Below are 24,914 nucleotides of genomic sequence, written 5' to 3'. Positions count from 1 at the left end.
TCCTCAACCTTAACACAAAATAAGAAAAAAAGTGAATTTTTAAGAAATTTGCGGGATTTCCCGGGATAAGAAAAATTTCCCGGAATATTTCCCGGGTTAAAAAAACAACCGGGATCCCGGAATCCCGTTTCAGAAACCCTAATACATACGATATAAATTAACCATCTGAATGTTTTCTTGAAATCAAAATTAATAGAAGAAATATAGTAAATGTACTTTATCAAATACTATTAATTAATTTTGGTAAACTATATTAAAAACTAACAATTACTATATTTCTACAGGGTGTTAAAAAACGCATCTAGCATTTAAATGGTAGATAGCATACACCATACCGAGTAAAAGAAACAAGTCAAACTTAATCTATTTCTGGGATAAATAATCTGACGAAGACCTAGAATTTTTGAGAGTTAAAGACTATGAAAGAAAGAAAAATGCTCGTCGCGCGTGAATATGGAAGATACACACGTGGAATAACTATAAATATAACTCTCTTTTCACGTCGCATGCAATCGTAGGCAATCAATCATGGTACTAAACACAAAACTGTTAATACTTCATAAACAGTTTGGTTTTAATAATGTTTACTAAGGTATTTTTACTCAGCATGGTATATAGTATCTACTACGTAAATGCCGAATAGATTTTTTAAACCCACGATATAATTACAAAACGCAATTCTGTTCATAACGTATCCATAAACAAAAATTTGAATTTACAGCCACGTGATACAGCTGTTGTGTCACGTGATATCAATCAACCAATGAGGATTTCATCATTACAGAGAACAAAATAGTCGCCATCTGGTGCCGATTAGAAGAAGCCGAAGATTGGCAAATAGTAAAATGGCGAATAAGAAGAAAGGTTAACACTATAATTATATATATTATAAAATTACACATTTGAATGTGTAGTTTATATTAGCGTAGGAATTATTAAAAATACTAGAGGAAGTATTAAGAAAACTGAAAATGGAGATGTTTGATGAATGAAGAAATGACTCGATCATTCATTTAAGCCTAAAAGCAATGTTTTGGTTTAATATTTGTAAGAATTGAAAAGTTCAGTATGTCAATACAATCGATGAGTCTGTTACATTAATATGTGGTTGTATTTTTTTATGCAGGAGCTAAAGGTAAGATTTTTATTAAACATCTGTCTATCACATTAACAATCTGCATTTGATATAACAAAATAATAATGCTTTATTAATATATTCATTCTAATTTGTGTAATGTCATTTAAAATTCATATCTTTTCATTATTAAAACAGTATTTAAAATTGGTTTTCAATAAATATATTATAAATTTTTACATATTTCACATATATATTTATATAACAGTTAATACATCAAGTATTAATTTAAGTAATTACAGTAATTATTAAAGTTTTTAATATTATTAATAAAGTAAGATAAATATTGTGTGTATCTATTCGATGAAAAAAATATAGAAATTTCTGTAATTAAAATGAAAGTGAAATGGAATGAATGAAAGGGAAATGCATTTCTATTGGTAGAAGTGTTTTTTTCTATATTCTATTTAGATATGTAAATTACATATCTTTATGTTAATGAATTTATGTGAGGATAAAAAATGTAACTGTTAGTAATATTAATTAAATAATATTACTTATTAGAATATAATACAGAATTTGAATGTATTAATTACTATGAATTATTGATGTTTTCTACACTACTATTTTTTGTAGATTAAATGTTAAAAATGTCTCTTGAAAATTATTATAAATGTAAATAATTTTGGTATTGATAGAAAAGAAAAAATAAAGTAGAACACAAAGCAAAATCTTATAGAATTAATAATGAAAATATAAATTAAAAAACATAAAACAAAGGTATGTATTTAAGATTCAATAGATTGTAGTGTTATAACATGGTAACATGTTGAATCCTAATTTTTGCATCACACTTTTTGTATGAAAAGCTTCAATAAAATAATTTTGGTTTTGTACTTTTTAACACTTGCTTTTCTGTCCCAACTTTAATGATTTACACATATACAGTGTATAGAACAATAATCCCTTATCTTGTGATTGATTATTTAAAAACCTATTTAGGCAATAAACCCAGTGTGTAATCTCCAACAAAATGAGTGAGTATACAGAGCTAGATTATGCATGAACTTTTGTTCTATGTTTGTAAATCCAATGGTAATGTATCATGTAATATATTTTAATTTTTTATTTATCTGTACAGGCATTAAAATGAAGTATACAAGAGGATATATAGCTAATATCTATATTTCCCACTTACATATTGAACAATTTGTTACTGGCATTTCTGNCCGGTTCTGTATTTTATTTATTAATGCATTTTTAATAATATATGGTTAATAAGGATCTATTTTAAGCTTACAAACAAATAAATTTTAGTTTTTAATATAGTACAGAAAAAAGTAATCTAAATTTACGAATACATGTACTGTAAATGTATATATTTTAATATGATTTTATGTGCTTTAAATGGTTTTCTAGTGATATTATGACTTCAATATTTGTGGCGGACAGACGTAAAGTCGAATAAAATGACTTAAACTTGATTTTTATTTTCCCATATACTTTTTTGACAAACGATGTATGATCGGGAATGACGTAACTCGAAACGACGTAAGTCGAGGTATACCTGTATCCAATTCTTGACAGAATCTTGCTAAAAGTTTATTACACTGTTTCTGTAAAAATGTAAATGTTTTTTCTCTTCTTTTAGTGGGTAAACTTTTTTCTTACCACTGATAAGATATGTGTACCTGTGTACACATTATATAACAAATACACAAATAACCATCTTTTGTGGATGAAGACTGTTTCTTTATTTTAACAATGAAATTTCAAATAGATATGAAACTAGCCAATAATTAGCCAATTTTTAAAATTATTTTAAATTGAAAATATTTATAACTAACTGAAAGCTTTAAGGAACATTTATAAAAATGGTATTTATAAATGTTTAAATGATTCTTTAAAAAGTTGATTTACAGAAATTGTAAAAATGATTTATAAAATCAATTTAATATTGATTACAAGATGGGAGAAGATGTACACTGTTTATTTTATACTTTGCCAGCCTCTGAGTATCCAGTATTCTATAGAATGTGTAGGCAGAATATCTAAATGTATTTTTTTTTTTTTTTTCACACTTTTCCAACTGTTTTCAGCATTCTACATAATGCCTGAATTTCATACTTTGTTGGTAACATATGTATTTCAAAATATAAAAATAAATATATTTTAGAGAAAGTTAAAGGATAGTAACATGCTTACCCAAATCATCTCAAGCATGTTTAATAAGAGACCAGATTATAAAATATAATAATAATAAATTTATGTCTGAAATATGTCATGTCATATAACCATTTTCTTTTATAAAGATGAAAACAATAATTTTTGAAATACTGTTTAAGTTTATTTTCACTTTAAATTTTCATAAACATTTGCAAGTCATTTAAAATTGTAGGGGAAAAATTTTGGAACCTAGAACAGAATGGTTATTTTATATTGAACAAACATTCTGTTCTGCCAATTATAAAATAGAACAGAATTGTATTTTTTCAACTTAAAATGTTCAGTTTAATTTGGCACTACAAATAAGTAAAATAGAGATTGAATGTTTTCTGGAACAAAATGTGCATAAAAATAGTAAAATAAGGAAATTTTTAAATATATTGCAATGACAAAAATGAAAATAGTTTATAGCTCAGAGTAAATTTAAAAATTAAAAAAGAATTTGAATTACTATAGTTCATGCAGTAAAAGAGTACACATAAGTCAGTCTGAAGGGAAAGGGTCAATGTCAGATGAAAGGAGTGGAAGGAAACATGTTGATTCTCACATATCTCTTTCCATCCCTTCCATCTGACATAGACTCATCCACCTTAGGCTGACTGGTGTCTACTCTTTCACTGCATGGACTATAGATGGCTATATTTTTTACTATTCATTTAAATACAAATTTTAAGGGAAATAAGAGTAAGTTTGATATATCCAATAATAATGACTTAATTAGATTTGATTGTGTGTTGTCTTTTATCTTACTTTTATTTTAGTTTACATTTATTTAGAGAAACTTATCAAATTATTGATATTTTAAAAAATTTTGCCAAATATTTTATGTTATAGAATTAGTTTAATCTCTAGCAGTAAATAATATAATTGAATTATGATTGATATAAAAATTTTCGTGGAAAGTAAACTAGAAATTATAAATGTTAATTACAGAAACTGTTTTTAATGCATTTTATTTGTCATTGAAATAGCAAAAATTGTTTGACCTACATGCAAAAATTTTCAGAATTTTTAAAAAGTTATTGATTGTTTAAGTTTAATTTTAAATTATTGTTTTTTAATTAACAAAGCAGACTAATCTTTCTGAAATGATTATTTCATTTCAGAAGGATTAGTACACTTTTCTACATTTTGACATTGTTTTTATAAATATCTTGTAAAATTGTGTTTTTATGAATGCCAGTACTCAAAAACACATTTATAATACTGTTGTTTATCATGAATGGTAGGGAATTAGTGATATTACCAAAACATAAAAATTATTTTAAAATGATTAAATAAATAAAGAATATTCATGGAAAGTCATGTTGTTATACTTATGTAAGAACATACAAATATAAAATACAGCATAAATTTGACTAGAAACAGTGTTGTACAAACATGTTTCCTCAATGAAATCCTGGTCTTTGAATAAATCCTGGGGAATAATGGTGCTGTAAAAATTTACCCCAAGTTGAAAAGTGTAGAAAAACATGTTAAAGACTGCTATTTTCCAAAATATTTTTGGAAAATAGTAGTCTTTAACATGTTTTTCTACACTTTTCAACTTGGGGTAATTTTCAACTTAAGGTAAACAGCCATCGGTATGAACCGAGTATAACTCACAAAACTCAACATAATAATAATAATAAACATGCAAAGCCCAAACAGTTAGGAGTTAAAGTTGAAATTTGGTACACAGTTAGTGTATGTCATGATAATGCACACTAAGAAGGGATTTTTTTGAAATTCCCTTATGGGAAAAGGAGAGTGTTAAGAATTACCCTAAAGTACTCAGCTTCTGCTGTACTATTTTAGATGCATTATTTTGCATTTTTGCAGAAAATCGAACATATTTTTAGATCCATCTAAAAATTCTCTAATTAGTCTCAGAAGAGGGGGACCTAATTCTTGCATTCAGTGAAAATGAGTAAGGTCAACTATTATCTAATACAGTAGAGCATTGATTATCCGACTCCTGATTAACCATCACCTCGGTTAACTGACCGCGTTCTAGTCGGCAAATTCAAATGTCCACTAGTATGTGGCGCTACAATATTTGGCTATGTCTTGGCTACTTTAATATTATTTTTGTGTGTTTTAGCTGGCAACACTGGATCGACCATGAAAAGGAGCCAGTATTTAAACGAGGCTTAATTTTCTAATTTTTAACGATACAATAGCAACGATTATTATTTTTTAAAAAAATTTGATAGGCTTAACATAAAGGAAAATTCAACGCGAAGTAGGTTAATAGCGATATACTAATATACTACACTAATAATGGATTTTTTTATACTTTTCGGTTATCCGACTTTTCAATTATCTGACCAACCCCAGTCCCCAATTGAGTCGGATAATCAATGCTCTACTGTAATCTTAATCTTCACTATCGTTACTTTTTGTCTGAGCAATGCTAGGCTCATCTGCTAGTATGTATACATATAAATAAATATTTATTTATATATTTTAATACACTGTATGTATAATTTTGCATTCCATGAACCTGTCTACTATTTTTGAGTATTGATTGTGATCAGGTCAATCAAATTTTGATCAAATTACATTGCTGATACAATCATTATTTAGATCAGTGTTTCTCAGCTGGGGATTGTGTTGCACCTTTGGGGCCACAGAACATTTCAAAGAAGCCACAAATGTAAATTATTAAAACATGTTTAATAAAATACAAAAGTAAATTTGATAAGGAAATTTTGAACCTAAAATGTTTTATCAGACAAAATATCAGACATTTGTTTCTTGTAAATGAAGATGTGTTGAATCTTCATGTATATGCAAAGCATGCTGTTTATTATAAATTTCCACTGTTTGTCCATCCATCTGTCTGTCTTTTCTTAATCTCAAGAATGGAGTTAGATAGATGAAAGATAAGATCAGATATGGAAACCTTAGGGCAGAAGGTCCCGATAACTATATAGGAACTTCTGATGCAAACCAGAAGTAACATTATTTCAATTCAAAAATTTCTCTGAAAGGTAGTCAGATAAATGACTGGAATGACTATTGTTAAAGGAAAAGTATGATGTACAGGGCAAGCCACTACTTGGGCCATCTGAATGCAGGCCCAAGTCTCATAACTTGGGCCTGCATTCAAATGAATTGCATGGTTCAAAAAAGGCTTGAATCTGTTTTAAGAAATCAGTTTAGTTAGAACAATTTCAGATCAACAGAAAACCATCAACTATTGAACATGTAAACATCATTGTCATTGCCAACAAGCATATAACAATAGATGAGATTGTGAATTTATGGACCCTGTTTTCAAGGAATAGTTTGTTGCTCCATTCACAAGCTATCAGAGTAGTGACAATGGCATGGATCTTGGTAGAGGGTATCTGGAGCAGCTTACATAGAAAATTTTATTTTATAAATTTACAATCACTTTTTCTATTCAGATTTGTTTCTGAAGTTTTATGCTTGCAATCATCAGCAATTTTAGCATGAAGTTTAGTCATAATGCCAAACAATCAGCATGGATTGGGACTTGAACCAACAATGTCTGCTTTTTATGCAGACATTGTTGCCAACTACCTAGACCTCCATTCAATCTTTATTTCCAGAACAATTAATTAATTTAGATATAATCATACTGTTCTCTCACAGCATCAACTGGGGGTGATTTTTTTTTCTCCAAAATATCCTAAATTTAAATTATAAATTAATTCCCTACCTTTAGCCAAATTGTTTTATATCTAATTATTAAATTAGTCTTACAGGGTTTATCCAAGAAGTATTGGGACTGATTTTTTTTCCTGCCAATGGGAAGGGGTGGAGGACAGTCTCTATGGGTGGGATCAATGGTGGGGATGGGAATGTCACGTAAGCTATGAGACCCGGCTCAGTTGTCTCCAAGCCTTTGGAGTGTGTAGATCGCACCTGAAGTGAAAGTGTGTTTAGTGCTTGCATCGAGAGTCAAGATGCAGTGAACCATTGAGCAGCATTTTGCCATCAAATTTTGCGTTAAATTGAACAAATCTGCTGCAGAGACTTTTGATATGATCACCGAAGCCATGTCTAGAACACGTGTTTTTGAGTGGCATAAAAAATTCAAAGATGGCAGGGAAAGATGGCAAAGATGAACAATGCACTGGACATCCAACAGTGACCCAACCGATGAAAATATGGCCAAAGTGTGAGAACTTTTGAACTCTGATTGCTGGTTAAGTGTTCGTTTGATAGCACAGAAGTTAAATTTAGTGAAATCCACTGTGCATTCAATTGTGACCAATGATTTGCAAATGTGGAAGGTGTGCGCAAAGTTTGTGCTGAAGGTTTTGTCAGACAACAGAAGGAACACCGTGACAATTTGTCGTGAACTGTTGGAACATTTGGAGGCTGATCCAAATCTTTTGGACAGTGATAACCAGTGATGAAACTTGGATTTTTGAGTACAATCTGGAAACCAAAAGGCAAAGTCCTGAGTGGCACACAAGCCTCTCTTCTCGACCAAAAAAAGGACTGATGAGCAAATCAAGAGTGAAATTGATGCTCGTTGTCTTCTTTGATGCAAAAGATGTGGTCCACAAGGAGTTTGTGCCTGCTGGACAAACAATGAACGGTATATTTTACGCAGAAGTGCTCGAACATTTTAGGGTTAGGGGAGATCACCATGTCCAAAGGGAGATTGCCGATACCTGGATGCTCCATCATGACAATGCGCCCAGTCACACATCACTAATTCTGAGGGAGGCACTGGCCGAACACAACATATTAACACTGCTCCAACCATCCTACAGTCCAGACGTGACTCCCCTTGACTTCTTTTTGTTCCCTCAGATCAAAAGGAGCATGAAAAGACATCATTTCGAGACAGTTGAGGCTTCGATGGGGTGCCTGAACAAAGGTTTGGGCAAAGACTGGGAAACAGAATAGAAAAACAGGAAATTAGCTGATACAATCTGAATCACATAGCAGTTTCCTCATTAGCTATTGGACTAACAGGATCTGAAAAAGCAGTGTTTGACAAACTTAGTAATGCCAGTAATGCTTAGTAATATAAGGCTTATTATTTGATCAAACATTACAATGTTTGCAGTGAAAGTTTACTGGGACAAATTATTCACACAGGATAATTGTATTTGATTCATGTAACATGTTGAAGTACACTAAAGAATTGAGTGTTTTTCTTTTATGTGGAAAAGCATTTTCAACATGTATCACAAGCTAATGTTAAAAGATGGAGTAAGAGATTCAATAGAAATTTATTTTGCATTGAAATTTACTGACAAAAATTTTTGTTAATACAGGTAACCACACTATACATTTAGTATGAAGAAATTTGTGATCTTCTACTAGATATTGTGCCAACATGATGTATATGCCTTTGATGCTTGGATCATCTATGTTCCATTACTATGTGATGTATATGATCAGTAGGGAATTTACCTGTGCTTTAAACAGAACAAGCCTGGACATTGCATAGAAGAGATTATACAAGTCATTTGGCAAGATGAATTTTGAGATCTATTTTAATTTGTGCATTTGTATCGTAAACATACAGTTTGCATAGACATAGGGACTGCATAGGTCATTCTACAGGAGGAATTATTTGAACAACTAATGTGTCTTCACCTTGCATTTATCACTTGCCAAAAAGCAATTTTGTAAATTTCTATCCTTTTGACTTCCTAAAGAACTATAGCCTTGTTTCTTTAAGTAAAGTTCCCCAAAAGAAATGATCTATTTTAAAACTAAATTTGGTTTGGAAAAATAACAAAATATCCAAAAAATAAGATAAAATAATAGTTTGCCACTATCTTAACCTATGTCAGGTACCATAAAAAAAAAAATTGACATTAATGTATATTGTGTGTATTATAATATTTTCATCCAGTTCTCATTTATTTTTACACTTAAATTTTTATTGATACAATTTTTGGCTGTTAAAATTGAGACGCTTTCTTTAAATTTTCTATTATACATGTTTTTCTCTTTGTATAGGATTTTAACATTATTTTTATCTATATTACAGTCATTTATTAAACAATGGTCATGAAAAATAGAGTTTAGTCGATTATATTTGAGATCTGCAATATGTTCTTTTACATGTATACTCAGTTTTTGTTTAGTTTCTCCTATATAGTAGTTATTTGTATTACAGGTACACGGTATCTTATACACTACGTTCTTTGTTTCTTGTTTTTTATTATCTAGTTTATTAGGTTTTACCAGTCTTAATCTATTTTCTAATTTTTCGTATTTTGGGGCTAGTTTTGCGTTTACTTTTTGTAAATCTTTGTTGATATTCTCATATAGTCCTTTTATATATGGAAAACTGATATATTTTGTATCTATATTTAGCTTTTTTGATTTTTTATTATTCATTTTACTATTTATCTTGTTTTCCCAGCGATCTATTAAACTATTAGGATATCCGTTGAGAACAAATTTCTTTTTTAGTTCTTTTATGTAAACATTTATATCTGTAAGATTGCTAGTTCTTGTTGTAATTTTTATGTATTCCATCTTAAAAATGTTATATTTTATATATGAAGGAATATTAGTCATATTGAATTGTTACATCTATAGAGCACAGATTTTTATAGGGTTTAAATTCTAAGTTGTTGTTGTTCCTTTTTATTGTAACATCTAAATAGTTTATACTTTTATTAGCTTTATTCTCTTCTTCTATAGTAAACTGTTTATGGTTACTTCTATATTGTTGATTGTAGTTTCACGTAGTTTCACTTTCATCGTATATTATTAAAACATCATCAACGTAGCACCTATAAAATTTCTATATCTGTTTTTGTTTTTCATCTATCTAACTAAATCTGTTCTTGAGATTAAGGAAAGACAGACAACAATAGGAATTTACAGGTCTACAGTTTTTTCAAATTGCAGTCCAATTTATGTAGTATGTAGCACAAAAGGTATCCTAGGATCTATATCACTCCCATACATGTATAAACCCTAAACTATCCTAAACCAATAAAGCAATATAAGTCTTCTTCCATTAGTATATATATATTGAAGTGACATTACATTACATTAGGTAAAGAATTAGAAGGCTGCTAAAGCAAACTTTTGAAAAGAAGGGAGGAAGGAGAAAGTAAGAGACAAGAAGAAGAATAAAGCCTGACAGGGATCTCATGAGTGTGTCGGCATAAATTAATATTATAAAACATATTTACATTTATATATGTAGGAGAAAACAATACTGGCTACTTGGCCAGTCAGTATCTAGGATATAGTTTTCAATTAGTTCATGTCTTCACTGGAAAAGTCATTGTTGGTGTCACTAATGATTTTTCAATAGTGCTCCTCTATGGTTGAATCATCGTGATTCTTCTGTGTCAGAACAGCTCTCTCTCCACTTTGGAATTTTTTTGTATTCTTTAATGAAGGAGCACATTCCCTTTCAAAGTTTTTTGTTCCCCAAATATGTCCACCTTCTTTGGTGGCCAGCTATAACTACCTGTTACACACTTTCTTCAAAATTGTCCACAGAGTTGTTCATACCTGAAACACTCAAATAAAAAGTGTTCTACAGTAGACCCCCCCTATAACACTGTTGATAATTCCGTTTTATATGAATTCCATGTTGTACGAGTCACTTAGATTTTACAAATACGTTTTGCCGGGCTGTGAATGACACACGTATTTGTAAAATTTAAGTGACTCGTACAACATGGAATTCATATAAAACGGAATTATCAACAGTGTTATAGGGGGGTCGACTGGTACATTGTATATTGTCCTCACACTCTGTGTTAACCTGGTAGTTCTTGTTGTTGTCTTCTTGAAACAGTACAGGTAGGATTTGAAATTTACATATCATGTAACACATTGGTGATCTCAAATTCTGTTTTGAAGTTTGTTTTTTTCTCAAATTTCAATAGATGGAATGAATTTGAAAGTGACTCTGCATTTTGGATGTCTTCCACTCCTCCTGCCACATGTTCCTCACAGTTTCTTTCAATTTCTTTCTAATGGCTGTTTTTAGTATTCTGCTATAAGTTATAACAGTGAGGTCTTGCTTGCTTTTTTAGCCAAGAGGTTTGCAGTCTTGTTTCCTTCATAACCACTGTGGCTTGTGGAATCCACCTGAACCAGATTTTCTTTTTTATTTCTCAAATTTTGAACTACAGTGGATGATCAGTTAATGAACATAATTTATTCCAAGACTTTGTTCATTATCTGAATTGTTCATTAACCGATTATCGATTTACTATAGATTTTTATGGAAATTTGATTAATTTGTTCCAGAGACTCCAAAAAATAAAAAATATACACCTTTTTACTATGTTTATTTATATGGAATAGTAAAAATATATATATATGCAGTCTTGCATTTTTATTAGTCATGTTTTTTCTGTTTGTGGGGGTTAAAGAATCTGTCCAATGTTGATTGCTTTTTCTCTTTTCTTCAGGATTTTTCAGAAGTAATTAATAGTATTGTAATTGTAGAGATTTCCAACCCCATTAACCTTAATCTGGTTTGGATGCCACTTGGATGATCGTTGTTCTGACATCTCTGGAGTTCTTCTGTCGACAGATCAGTTTCAGGTTCCATTATGAGCTCTAAAATGCTCTTTATTTCTCAGATGTGATTTTCATTACTCCATTAGCAGCTTCAGACTTCTTGATATATCTTCCATAGCTAAGATTGTGCTTACTGTAGACCTGTTCAAGCCATACTGTCTAGCAACATCAGACATCTTGTGCCCACTTTCTACCTTGGCTATTATCTCTTACTCGGTTTCTATGGTGAGCATAATTCTTGACACTCCTCTTTTTAGACTCCATAATATTATCAGTTTCTTTTTTAAAAAAAAGTTCAGAAAAGCACTTATAAAAATTCAGAGAACAGAAATCAACTAGCCCACAAAAAATTATTTAAATGCAAGGCCCAGATGAAATTCGAAATTTGGTATTAAAACATTAACAAATATCTGATGGGACAGTTAAACTTTCACCTTTCGTAAATAAACTCCAACACAAAACTTAACAAGTGCTTGTCCGACAGTCTCACGAAGACTATAAAAAATTATTTGTCAGAAAGGTAAACAAAAAGCTAGAATTACAAGGGAGAGTTTCAAAATTTGAAGGAATACTATCTGATCGGTATCGGGTTGAGCATCGATGTTGACGTCTCCTGCGCTCCAAAAGGTTTCAAATTGTTACCTGAAGACAAGGGAAAATCAATTGGTATTTGTTATTTTCCATTGCTTCTTTTTATGTTTGTTCAGTAAAGTGTTTGGACAACAAACACATGTTCAGATAACAATCATAAAAATCTTTCGTGAAAGTGTTGATTATCTGATTTGGTCTCTATCCAAACTGTTCATTAATCGATCACCCATTGTATTTGAATAAGTTCTCTTGTTAGGAGTGTAGTCTTTTTCTGGTTCTGAAGCACATGAAGTACTGCCCTACTGTTTGTGTATACTGTTACAGGATCTTTAAAGATTCTGCTGTTCTTTTCTATGTATTGAAGTGCTTTGTATACTGCCCAGAATTTGGCATGCATTATTATGCAGTAATGTGTTAGTTTGAGCTGCTTGATAGTATTTTTTGTCATTCTCATTGGTGATGAGTATTCAGGCTCCTGTTCTTTGTGCTGTTTTGGATCTGTTCATGTATATTTTCTAATGACTTGTCTCTGTTTTGTTGTCCCTCTGAGGCCTTGCATTTTATCTGCTTATCGACTTCAGGGATTACCTTGATAGCATTCTTAGGTTTTTTCATTGTCATTACAACTGCTCAAACTACTCGCTCTCATACACACTTCCATCTCCTCCCACTTTCCTTAGATTTTTAATTGTGACTTTCAGTTTGAGGTTTCATATTGTCTGTGATTGTTTTTGTTATTGTATCCATGTCTGGAGTTTGCCCTTCCTCATTTAGTTTCAGTTAGATTATTACTGTGTGATTTACCCCTGTTCCTACAGAGCTGATCTTTTCATTGATGGATTTATTTATTGTCTTGGTTGTGGAACTTGGCCTTGTTTCCTGTGTCAGAATCTCCACAAAAATAGTAGAGTCCATATCAAAGTAAAATAGAAACAGACAAAAGTTTTTGTCTGTTTCTATTTTACTCTGTTCATTTGATCTATTTTGCAGTTTTTTAATTATTCCTATTTGATTCAGACATCCAAACAATCTGAATTCATTGTGTCTAATTTCTAATCTGTCCTCCTTTTTAATAGTTGAATGTGTCATTTCCAGGCACAGATGGAGAATTTGTCTGAGCCAATATCCTGTCTGTCTTAGAATCTTCTCTTCCAAAGGTGTGACAGAGATGATGGGTTATTCCATTTTTCAATGGGCAGAAATTGGTCTTGTTGCACGCAGCTGTAACTTTTGGATGAGAGTCACAACAATCAATTGCACACTGCTTGTCAATTTGAACAATTCAAAACAATGGCAATTTCAGAGAATGAACGAAAGGACTATGCAATGTTTGACTACTAGTGAATGTAACAAGAAAACAACAGTCAATCCAATAGGTCGAAAACCAAAAATACTTGCACATAGACATTCAACAAAGGATGCTGACAGCAGTTCAAGCTGTAAACAGCTTTGAAAAAAGAAGAAATAAACCATAAGCACTATACTAAGATGAAAAAAAAACATTAAAGGCTACTGAAATCCCTTGACTGAATAAAATTTCCTTTAGATCCAGAAGGAAGAGTGGCCAGTTGAAAGGTGGGAACAACTGAAATGCAGGAGAGTAGTCGAGAAAAGCCAAAAATGACCACTGAGAATGACTCTCCAATTCCTGCTTTGACTGATTTGGGATTGTACTTTCTGGGCAGGCAGAAGGCACAAGAATCTGGAATGCAATGCAGTTGTGTTGGGGGTCACATGTGCAAAGATCCACCCAAGAAAGATTGGTTCCAGTGATAACCACTTTCATCTTGAGCAAAAGCTCTCTTAGTGACCAATTTCCAGAAGTGTTTTCTAATCGAAAAAGTCCATGTCACAGATGACGTGAAAAGTCTGTACCCGAAAGGTGGCCAAGAACTAACTACAAAAGACTGAAAAAGGAAACAAGAATCGTCTAATCTTTATTTTAAAAAAAAATTAAAACTAATAAACTAATAAAACTAATTAAAACTAATAAAGATAACTTTTGAGTGTAGGTAGGTCAAATGACTCCTGCCGATTGCTGTTAAAGCAAATAACAAGAACCTGAGCAAAAGCACAAAACTGAACAAAACTACTTAAAAGCTAACCAGAAGCAAAATTTAACTCAATTCAAACAAGAAAAACACTAAAATAACAATTGCTAAAATTTAAAAAGACTGTGAAAAAATTACCATACAAAGTCTCTGCAACAGTCATCTTAACCGGTCAACAGTTCAAAATATATTGAAAGTGACAAAAGAAAGTACTGTACATAAGTGATAAATTTGGAAAATTTGGATTTTTCACTGTTAGGATAAATTTGGAAAATTTACTATTTAACTATTAAATATTTTTACATTATAGCACTTATAAAAGTCTCTGGGGTTTATCAAAATGAACACATGATACCTGACCTGGGTTGTTTGCGCATCTATTTACTCTGTCCTGGTATGTTGCTACATTTCATTGTATTGCATAGTATTGAGTTGATCTAGGAACACATAATTCACTATTGCCAAAAATTGATATTATAATAATTTGGAAATGTGTACTTTTATTGATTTTATTAATAATAAGTGGTGTTCTTGATATTTATAACAAGTATTTATGATATTACAGTTTTTATTTTGCATCAGTGAAAATATGTTGAAGTATAAACACTAACAGAAACCCAATGCATAGCAAATGAACACCCACACTGCCATAAAAAATTGGGCTATAATTTGGAAATAATAATATGAGATGGTGCCTAATGCTTCCCTCTAGTGCCAAATTCATTTATAATTCATAATTCATAATTATTATTTCCAAATTATAGCCCAATTATTTACAGCAGTGTGGGCATTCATATGTTAAAGTTAATGTAGAATTAAAATTTTGGTAATTTAACTATTTGTGTTAATAACATTTACTTTATATATTAATAGATAAAAGTATAAATTTATATACTCACTTTCATCTTACTTATGTTATTATTTGAAATATTTGTTTATTTTTTAGGTTGTTAATACATCTCATTGTTCATCTTTTCATGGTGTCTTCCATTTGTTCTGGTACAAGTAAAAGCAACCAAATGCATGATACCATGCCTGTAACACGTTTCCATACTAATCATGGAAAAAATATAATCTTGTATGACAACAATATGGTAGCATATCGAAAAGCAAGCTTTGCCCATGCTATTACTTTCTCAGAGAAACCTCTTTTACCTGACGAAATATTTCTGCTAGAAATAGAAAAAAATGAAAGAGGATGGAGTGGCCACATGCGGCTAGGGTTAACACAACACAATCCATCAACAGCATTTTCTCTTCCTCAATATGCTCTTCCAGATTTAGCGAACAAAGGAAGATCATGGATATTTGCCATTAATAATTCGGATGTGGAAACTGATCATAACTTATATGCACATGTTAAACCTCCACCAACTGTTTTAGGTATGTATTTTAAAAATATTAAATTAGGATTTTGTTTCATTATGTTAAATTGGACAAAGCATTGAAATCTACCATATTATTTTGTAAATAAATAAATTACAAATTTTTTTTAAAAATCTAAATTGCAAATCCAAATGCATATTATAAAATTTGATTACACATTATCAGTTGTAACTTATAAGTAAACAATTATAATAGAATTAAAACTTAGTTAATTAATTTTTTATTTCATATTCAGTAATGAAATTAATGAACTTATTTCTTATACAAAAGAAATAAGAATGTAATATAAATGAAACAATAATAATAAAATTATCCATTTAAACAATGAAAATATAAAAGAATTTGAAAGTGTATTGAAAACTTCTTTATTAAAAATTGCATTTTGATGAGCTCATATCTCTTGTTTAGGATTGTTTTTAGAGATATACTTAAACCAATGCTAGCAACAAAATTGATTTTCAGTAAAACCAATTAATCAATTTTCAGTAAACTGCGTTTTAAGCTAAACCTGAAAATTGGTTTTCAAAACAAATTTTGAATAGGAATGAAAACAGTATTGTTATTACAATATCATTTTGTTTACATGCCACTTTTTTGACTCTTAGTTGACAGTTAAGTATGCTTGGATTTAAATTCTACACAATTTGTGCACTACATTAATTTACTATCCTTGACTTTTTAAAACAATGCAGGCATTAGTTATGTTTAAATTTGAAATTAAAATTAATGTGAAAACAAGCAAGAAGTAATCTTAAAACAACAAAGTTCTGAAATGCTATTTGTTATCAATAAATACTCCAGCATTTGCCAACATCAAAGAAACACTGACCTTTTTTTGACAGGAATAAAATGTGATACAGACATATTTATGGATCTTGGCTAATAATAATTATTGTAGTACTTTTTTAATAGTAATAGAATATTAATTAATATTTATAAAATACAATAATAAAACATTAATTCTGCTAAATTCAGAAGTTTTGAAACGGGTTTGTCATCTATTTTAAAGGTTTTAGTAGATGTCTTCATCAAGAAGCTTTTAAATTTTAAAATATTATTTAATGTACAGTCTTATAGAAAAGTTTTTATGATTTAATAATCAAATTCCTTTTAATAAATAAAAAAATAATCAATTTGTTACTAAAGAACATTTTACAAGCATTAGTATTGTACCAGAAATAAAACAGCAAAGTCAGATAAAATACACCAGAAAAGTTTTATTTTTAAACAAATGTATTCTTTTTTATCCAAATGCTGAGTGAGTGGGTTTGTTTATAAATAACATTCAAAATATATGAATGTCATGCCCACCAAAACAAGTAAAGGAAACGGTGTTTGTTAGGAATAAAATCAATATGATCTTTGAAAAGATATTAAATTTCCTAATTCATAAACTAGCATGATGAGTTTTTCTATCTTATTATGAGATACTTAATTTTATTTAAAAATATTCAGTATTCATGACAGCTATCATAACTATTATGTCCATACACAAAATTTTTAAAGGGTGGGATTTAAAAAAAAATATATATATTTTTATAGTTTATTAATTTTTATGATATAGATATATAGAGTAACATAATACAGTAGACTAAGTAAGACTTGAATAATAATATACTGTTTTATTAACATAGTAACATTTTCTGTTTGAATTGCCAAATGGCATGGTTTAAACTTTCCAAAATTCCCTTATGCATGGTCTTATGCATTAATATTTATATTAATCATATTCCATGTTTATAATACTGAATGTCTAATTTTTGTCCTATGTTCATTGACACGGATTAATTTATTAACATTCAATTAGAAATGAATATGTACTCCCAGAAAATTTTTATTTATTATCAGAAATTTGTAATTTATTTCTAGATGGATAAAAATAAAGACAAATTAATGATTTCTGAATTATTGAAAATTTTTATCCTACTCTTCATTTAATATCCTTATTTTTCATGAATCAAAATAATTGTTAAATATAATTTGTGTCTGTTCTTTAGTACACAATAGGTCTTTTAGATCTATATGCACTTAGCCTACTGGCTTCCACTTATATAATCTTATACAGTGTTCTCAATTTGAATAACTAAAATGAAATTTACAAAATAAAAAAAATATAAGATTTTTAATTATAACAATTCTAAGGATTTTAAATGTAAAACATTCAGCTGGATTATTATGGCTATAAATGTATGCAATTTTACTAGTTGATAGTGCTGTTATTTTAAATGAATGGTTATTGATTGTAATTAGAAATGAATTTTTATTAATTTAAAAACATTTGGAATGAAAGATTGATTTAAATAGGTTTTGAACCAGTAACTTTTGCAAGCTTGTACCAACTTTTTGATAATTAGTATTAATAATTAAAACTTTATTATTAGTATTGAATAATACATAATAGAATAATAATCTGTTATAGAAATTTTTTCTTTCTTAGGTCCTGGTGAACAAGTATATACAAGTAGAGGTGTAATTTCACGCAGCATGCTACGACCAATTGCTAGACCTCATCAAACTGGAGGAAGTTCAGATGGTGAAGAATCAGTTGCAAGTGGTTCTCCTACACGATCAGATTCAAGTCCTTTAGAAGATTTTCAAGGAAATAGGTGAGACTTCATTTAAATGTAATTAGATTTTACAATAATTGTATTATATAAGTAATCAAACATCTTTACATACCCAATTGATTAAGGCTATCCATCTACCAAAGCCGTGTATTATCGGGCTAGCCGTTTCTAGCCCGATAATATATGGCTTTGGTAGATGGATAGCTTTAATTGTATTATATTTATATTAAATTATTATTTGGTATAAACAACAAAAAGTTTTTACTTCTCCATTTAAGAAATTTTTCTTATAAATTTTGAATCAGAACTAGTTTGGATTTTAACATAAATATTAAGATATGAATAGAGACAAATAAAAATTGTAAAATGAAGTAACTCTCTTTGATGAAACTGTCAATACAGTATACTAATAATAGAGTATACTGAGAGTAATAACTCTCAGTATACTGTATTATAGCTTCCATTTATTTATAATTTTATTGTCATTTAATCCAAACAATTCATAATAATTTCTTATTATAATTGTTTAATTATAATAATAGAGTTATCCCTCATACAACACTGTTTTGCTCTAACATGGTTCAAAAATTTGGGAAATCATCTGTACAAAATTTCACAATTTTCAAGTACAAACTTCATTATACAATATTTTATTCAAGTAAGCATGCATGTTATCTCAATTTGCCAACAGATTTTAGAATATTGAAATTTTCAATTTGTTTTGTTTTTTATCAGGTTTTATCATTTTAATTTTCTTTCTTGTCCTAGCTTTCCTATCAACCAGGTGTCATTGTCATTACTTTCAGACTTTAGCCTTTAATTAAATTAATTAAAAACCTACTAATGAGGTGGGAATAAGGACTTATCACATCAGTGATAATAAGCACAGATACCCAGGTATCAATGGAATACATTTAATAAAACGAGAAGGGGTGTACATTAAAAACGATTAAATTAACAATTGACATGAAATAACCAAAATGCATTTCAGACTATCGGAATAGTCCCTCTTCAGTTGGTATACATATATAAAAAAGGTGATATACTTAAAATTATACAAGACAAAGGAACCGTTATAAAGTTATGATCATTGAGCAATAAATGGGTGTAGAGGAGACAGACGTTAAGGACTTATGGTGGCTTCATTATGTTACGTGGTAGCTTGACATAAGGGTTACTATTATAAACAGTATTAAAATTAGCGGAATAATAAGGTAATTGTTTTACAAAATAAGTTATATCTACATACCATAACAGTAGTAAGATGGAGTTTGAAGGTGGCATTGCTACAAGATGCAGAGCAGTTATGAGGGAGGTGTGTTACAGGCAACATCTGGAGAACATGTGGTGACTAACATCTTAATGACCATATAACGGTTCCTTTATCTTGTATAATTTTAAGTATATCACCTTTTTTATAACGGTTCCTTTATCTTGTATAATTTTAAGTATATCACCTTTTTTATAACGGTTCCTTTGTCTTGTATAATTTTAAGTATATCACCTTTTTTATATATGTATACCAACTGAAGAGGGACTATTCCGATAGTCTGAAATGCATTTTGGTTATTTCATGTCAGTTGTTAATTTAATCGTTTTTAATGTACACCCCTTCTTGTTTTATTAAATGTATTCCATTGATACCTGAGTGTTTGTGCTTATTATCACTGGTGTGATAAGTCCTTATTCCCACCTCACATTAGTAGGTTTTTAATTAATTTAATTAAACCAAGGGTAAAAAGCAATTTCTTTATATTAATTTAGCTTTTAAGACTGTCATTGTGTTTTGTTTTATAGCTTAATCTTTATATTTAGTAAAGTTTATTTAGGCATTTGTAGGTAAGTGGTGTTTAACTTTTTTAACCATAGGTAAGTAATCATTCATAAAAATGATGAATAATATACAACGATATCTCAGTATTCAGACTGTTCTCAACTTAAACAATTCAGTATTTGAACACAAAATCTGGAGAAAAAGTCACTGTACTTGACTGAACAAATGTTGCTTGCTAGAAAATATTTTTATTTTGTCATCCATAAAATATTTTTTATGATAAAAATAAAAAATTGAAAATGTTGCTTATACAGTAGAGCATCGATTATCCGACCCCTGATTAACCATCACATCGGTTAACTGACCGTTCTAGTCGGCAAATTTTAAATGTCCACTAGTGATGTGGCGCTACAATATTTGGCTATGCCTTGGATACTTTAATATTATTTTTTGTTAAGTTTTTGTGTGTTGTAGCTGGCAACACAACTCGGCCATTGAAGGGAGGCCAGTATTTAAACGAGACTTAATTTTCTAATTATGAGTGGTTGTTTGTTTTGTGAGCAATAAAATAATTTTAAAATAATTTTTAACGATACAATAGCAACGATTGTTATTTTTAAAAAATTTGTTAGGCTAAANAAGGGAGGCCAGTATTTAAACGAGACTTAATTTTCTAATTATGAGTGGTTGTTTGTTTTGTGAGCAATAAAATAATTTTAAAATAATTTTTAACGATACAATAGCAACGATTGTTATTTTTAAAAAATTTGTTAGGCTAAACATTGATGAAAATTTAACGCGAAGTTGGTTAATAGCAATATACTAATATACTAATTACATGGGATATCCTAATATACTATACTAATAGTGTGTTTTTTTCATTCTTTTTGGTTATCCGATTTTTTCAGTTATCCGACCAACCTGAGTCCCCAATTGAGTCGGATAATCGATGCTCTACTGTATTTCTGTTCAAGATTAACAAAAAAGTTTTTTGTTAATACNGTCTTTGTTAGGCTTAACATCGACGAAAATTCAACGTGAAGCGACACGCAACGGATAAAAATTTCGACATCGGATACGTTAAACTATTTTTTCGTACGTAAATCAGTTATCTGGACAATCCCAGTCCCCAATTGATTCAGAAAATCGACGCTCTACTGTATATATATAAAATTTTAACCTTAAATTGCAGCATATTCTTTATATTTATTTAACATAGATGATTATAATGATTAAAATTGTATTCATTTTCAAATAAATTTCAAAATACTGAAAACACTAATGATAAGCTATAATTAAATTTATTTGCAAAATTTTCCAAATAATTAAAATGAATGATATATCAACATTTTTCTATTCTCTGATATTTAAAGTGTATTAGTGTTAGTAGAAAATTCAATAAATTTGGATTTTTTTGTTTTCCCATAGTAAAAATATTTAATTAACATTATAAAACAAAATATAAATTTTTTTATGTATTGTAAATAATATTATTATTTAAAATATTTTTGTATATATTTTTTACTAATGGAATTTTTTATTCTCTTGTGTTTTTTTTTTAGTTGCATCTTTGCAAAGTGCTTGTCGAGATACTATTCTTCAGCATGTATCATCAGCCGATGTATTCTGTTTACCATTACCAAGGAAACTAAAAGACTATCTTCGCTATCAATCATGACATTTTTCCATCTGTGATTTATAAAATACTAAATCATTTTGAAGAATCAACTACTTTATCAAATTATTGTCATTATCAATCCTTACAGGAAAAAACAAGAAGTGTATAATAATTCATTATTTATTGATATTTAATTATTAAAGAGCCTATTGCTTNAGACTTCGATACAAAAATGAAAATTTGTGAATTGGCAAAGTAGTTTGATCTACCGGAATTGGCGGTCAGAACAATTATAAAAGGCAAAGAAAAAATTTTCGAAGCTGTGAAAAATGCTCAATCTTTAAATTCAAGCAACATTTGTAAACGTCGCGGTATTATCGCTGAGATGGAAACAACGTTAAAATTATGGCGTGATAATCAAGTAAATGTGAAAAATTATAAAATAATATAGGCCTAATTTGTTATACATATGTATTATCTAAGATTTTATTAAACACTTTTTTCTAAATTATTGTTTTCTTTAGTCTCTGGCCCCAATTAAAAATTATTTGTATGTATTTATATGCAAAATTATACCCCGACTTACGCGAATTTGACTTAATGGTTACCGCTTGGTCCCACCTATCGCATAAGTTTGTGGTATTACTGTATAGTAAAACCTGTGTATACCAGAATCACACTGTACCAAATATTTTTGTTTTGAACAAATATTTTTAACATAAGAAAATTCATTTCATTCCAAAGAATTTTTTTGTTTAGACAGGTTTTATTGTATATAATTTTCACTTTAGAAGGAGGCAAATTAAAAAGAACTGCTGTCATATTTTATTAATTAGATATAGAGATGCTAACAATTGAGTATTAGAAAACATTATACAGTAATACCTCGACTTACGCGATTTTCAAATCTCGTCGATTCCTCTCCCGTGGCGCGACTCTCGATTACTCACTCCCTTCACACTATCATTCGGCTTACGTGTTCGGACGTGTCGTGCGGAATCGACGCGTAGCTACAATTTATTTTGTGTTATTTATTTCTGCGTTTGTTATATCTACGGAGACTTCAGAGACTCTATGTGGTGATTTCTTGTAATCGTGAACGAATCAAAAGACAAGATAAGATTAACGAGAACATTTATTAGCTTACATACATCCGACTTGGATTTTACACAAATTATGAAATTATACCTTGACTTACGCGAATTCGACTTACGCGGTTATCGCTCAGTCCCACCTATCGCGTAACTTCGGGGTATCACTGTATTCTATTATTAAGACTTTAACCTTTAAGGATCAGGTATCTGATCCATTACACAAATTTAAATATCACAGTAGAGACATAATCATATGAATCCATGAGCACTAAGTTTTGTCTCTATGGAGGACTTATCACACACTATGATGTTGTTGGAGTAATTGCACTGTGATAAGTGTTCCTTAGAGCCAAAACTTAGTGCTGATAGATTCATGTTCTAACATAGGGACAAAAAGCAAATCAACTAATAATCATGTTAATTTGTATAATTTAATGTTGTTTTATTGTCCATTTCTTACATTATTCATGAAAATGTTTTGGCAAAAAAGGAAACATATTTTACAATATATGGTTCAACTGCTAATATTCAATTTCTATGTATAGTGTCCTTTTGATCCAAAAAATTTTTCTTGGTAGACAATCTCACAGCTTTCTGATCAGAAAATTATGGTTTTATTTCAAAAAAGGATGCTATATATAGAAATTGAATAAACAACAACCATACTCTATTAATGCTAATATTCACTTGATTCCAGTCTTCCAGCTTAAGGATTTTTCTGGATCAGATGAGGTCATGGCATCAGTACATCCTGGACCATTAATTATATGCCTTCCAGGTCTCATACAGTGTCATGGCCTGCTAGAAAGTTAAATAAGCATATATTTAATGTAACTTGCTTAGGTTTGATATTATCGACACTTGTATCATTTTTACAAGTTATAACTGAAGTTAAGTAAAAGCAAAATGAACTAAAAATAACAAAGAATACGGATATCAGCAATAGATATCCAAGTTAATATTAATATATGTTACTTGCAATGCCGTCTGTGGATATTCAGTGAACAAGTTTGCTGGTTGAAGAAATTTTAAATGCTCATGTAGCATCTATTTGGATTAAAAAGGTTTCAGGGCATCAAATGCAAAAAATCAGTGATGAAAATGTATTTGTAATATACAGAATTGTCAGCTTTAGTAGCTTTTATATTACATGTAAATACTTTTATATCTGAAATTTGATTTGTTTGTTAATATTTTACATCAGTTTAATATTTCATATAATCAAAACTTTTTATGTATATTTACTTAATCAGTAGTAATAATTTTATAGTAAAGGAACTATGTGAATAATTAAATCATTGATGCATAGAAATTTATGCAAGGCACTTGTCTTGTGCATTATTTTTGGGCTAATTTTTTTTCTCTCTAAAAATGAATATATTTAAGCTGAAATGCATTTATTTTATTTCTGATGTTAATGTGAGCAATTTACTATTTTTTCTGAAAAAACACAAAAATGTACTTCTTTCTGTTGGCCTTGGTGTGATAAGCCCTGCAAATTGTTATACCCAGTGGTGATATTCAGCGGGTTCGTACAGGTTCGGCCGAACCCGTTGTTAAACACACGTAATATTTTTCAGGGTTTTGTTTCTTTTAAAAAATATATTAAAATATTATGTATTATACTCTGTAACACTACTAAACTAGAGCCTTATATCCCGTTCGCCTAGGTGCAACCTCCATCGACCGTTTCAATCTCGATCGACTCAAGAGAGTTCTCGAAACTAGTCCAGTCGTACGAGAGGTCCCACAATCCCACGCGCGCGAGAAAATACAAGATGGCTGCGGAACACGTGTCGTGCTATTGCCAGCGAAATAAAAAAAATATTGTATTTCAATAGACGATGACATCTGTCTATTATTATAATAATACCTAATGATAAAATAAATGATTTAGAAAAGTTTTTTTTTGAGGAAAAGTCATAGGGAAAGCAGTTAAACCTGACTTTTTCTGATTAAAAATAAGCCAATTTTTATGTTTATAAAATACTTCGAATGAAAAATATTAAAATATGTACAAAATAAACCATTTTGAACACTTTTTTTAT

General features: G+C 29.7%; 1 protein-coding gene across 1 annotated transcript in view; it reads left to right on the top strand.

The window, feature by feature from the left end:
• Window positions 1–794: 794 nt before the first annotated feature.
• The window catches only part of LOC111620661 (neuralized-like protein 2), a 37,303-nt gene continuing 13,183 nt past the window's right edge, over window positions 795–24,914 (top strand). Inside the window, exons 1-3 of the mRNA XM_023362636.1 lie at window positions 795–1,135; window positions 15,374–15,810; window positions 18,251–18,419. Coding sequence (XP_023218404.1) covers window positions 15,405–15,810; window positions 18,251–18,419 — 575 coding nt within the window. The 5' untranslated portion in view covers window positions 795–1,135; window positions 15,374–15,404. The remainder of the gene's footprint in view (window positions 1,136–15,373; window positions 15,811–18,250; window positions 18,420–24,914) is intronic.

Source organism: Centruroides sculpturatus, unplaced genomic scaffold (genome assembly GCF_000671375.1).
Source record: "Centruroides sculpturatus isolate CEXI.00-Female unplaced genomic scaffold, Cexi_2.0 scaffold194, whole genome shotgun sequence".
NCBI lineage: Eukaryota > Metazoa > Arthropoda > Arachnida > Scorpiones > Buthidae > Centruroides > Centruroides sculpturatus.
This window is presented reverse-complemented; position numbering and strand designations above follow the sequence as displayed.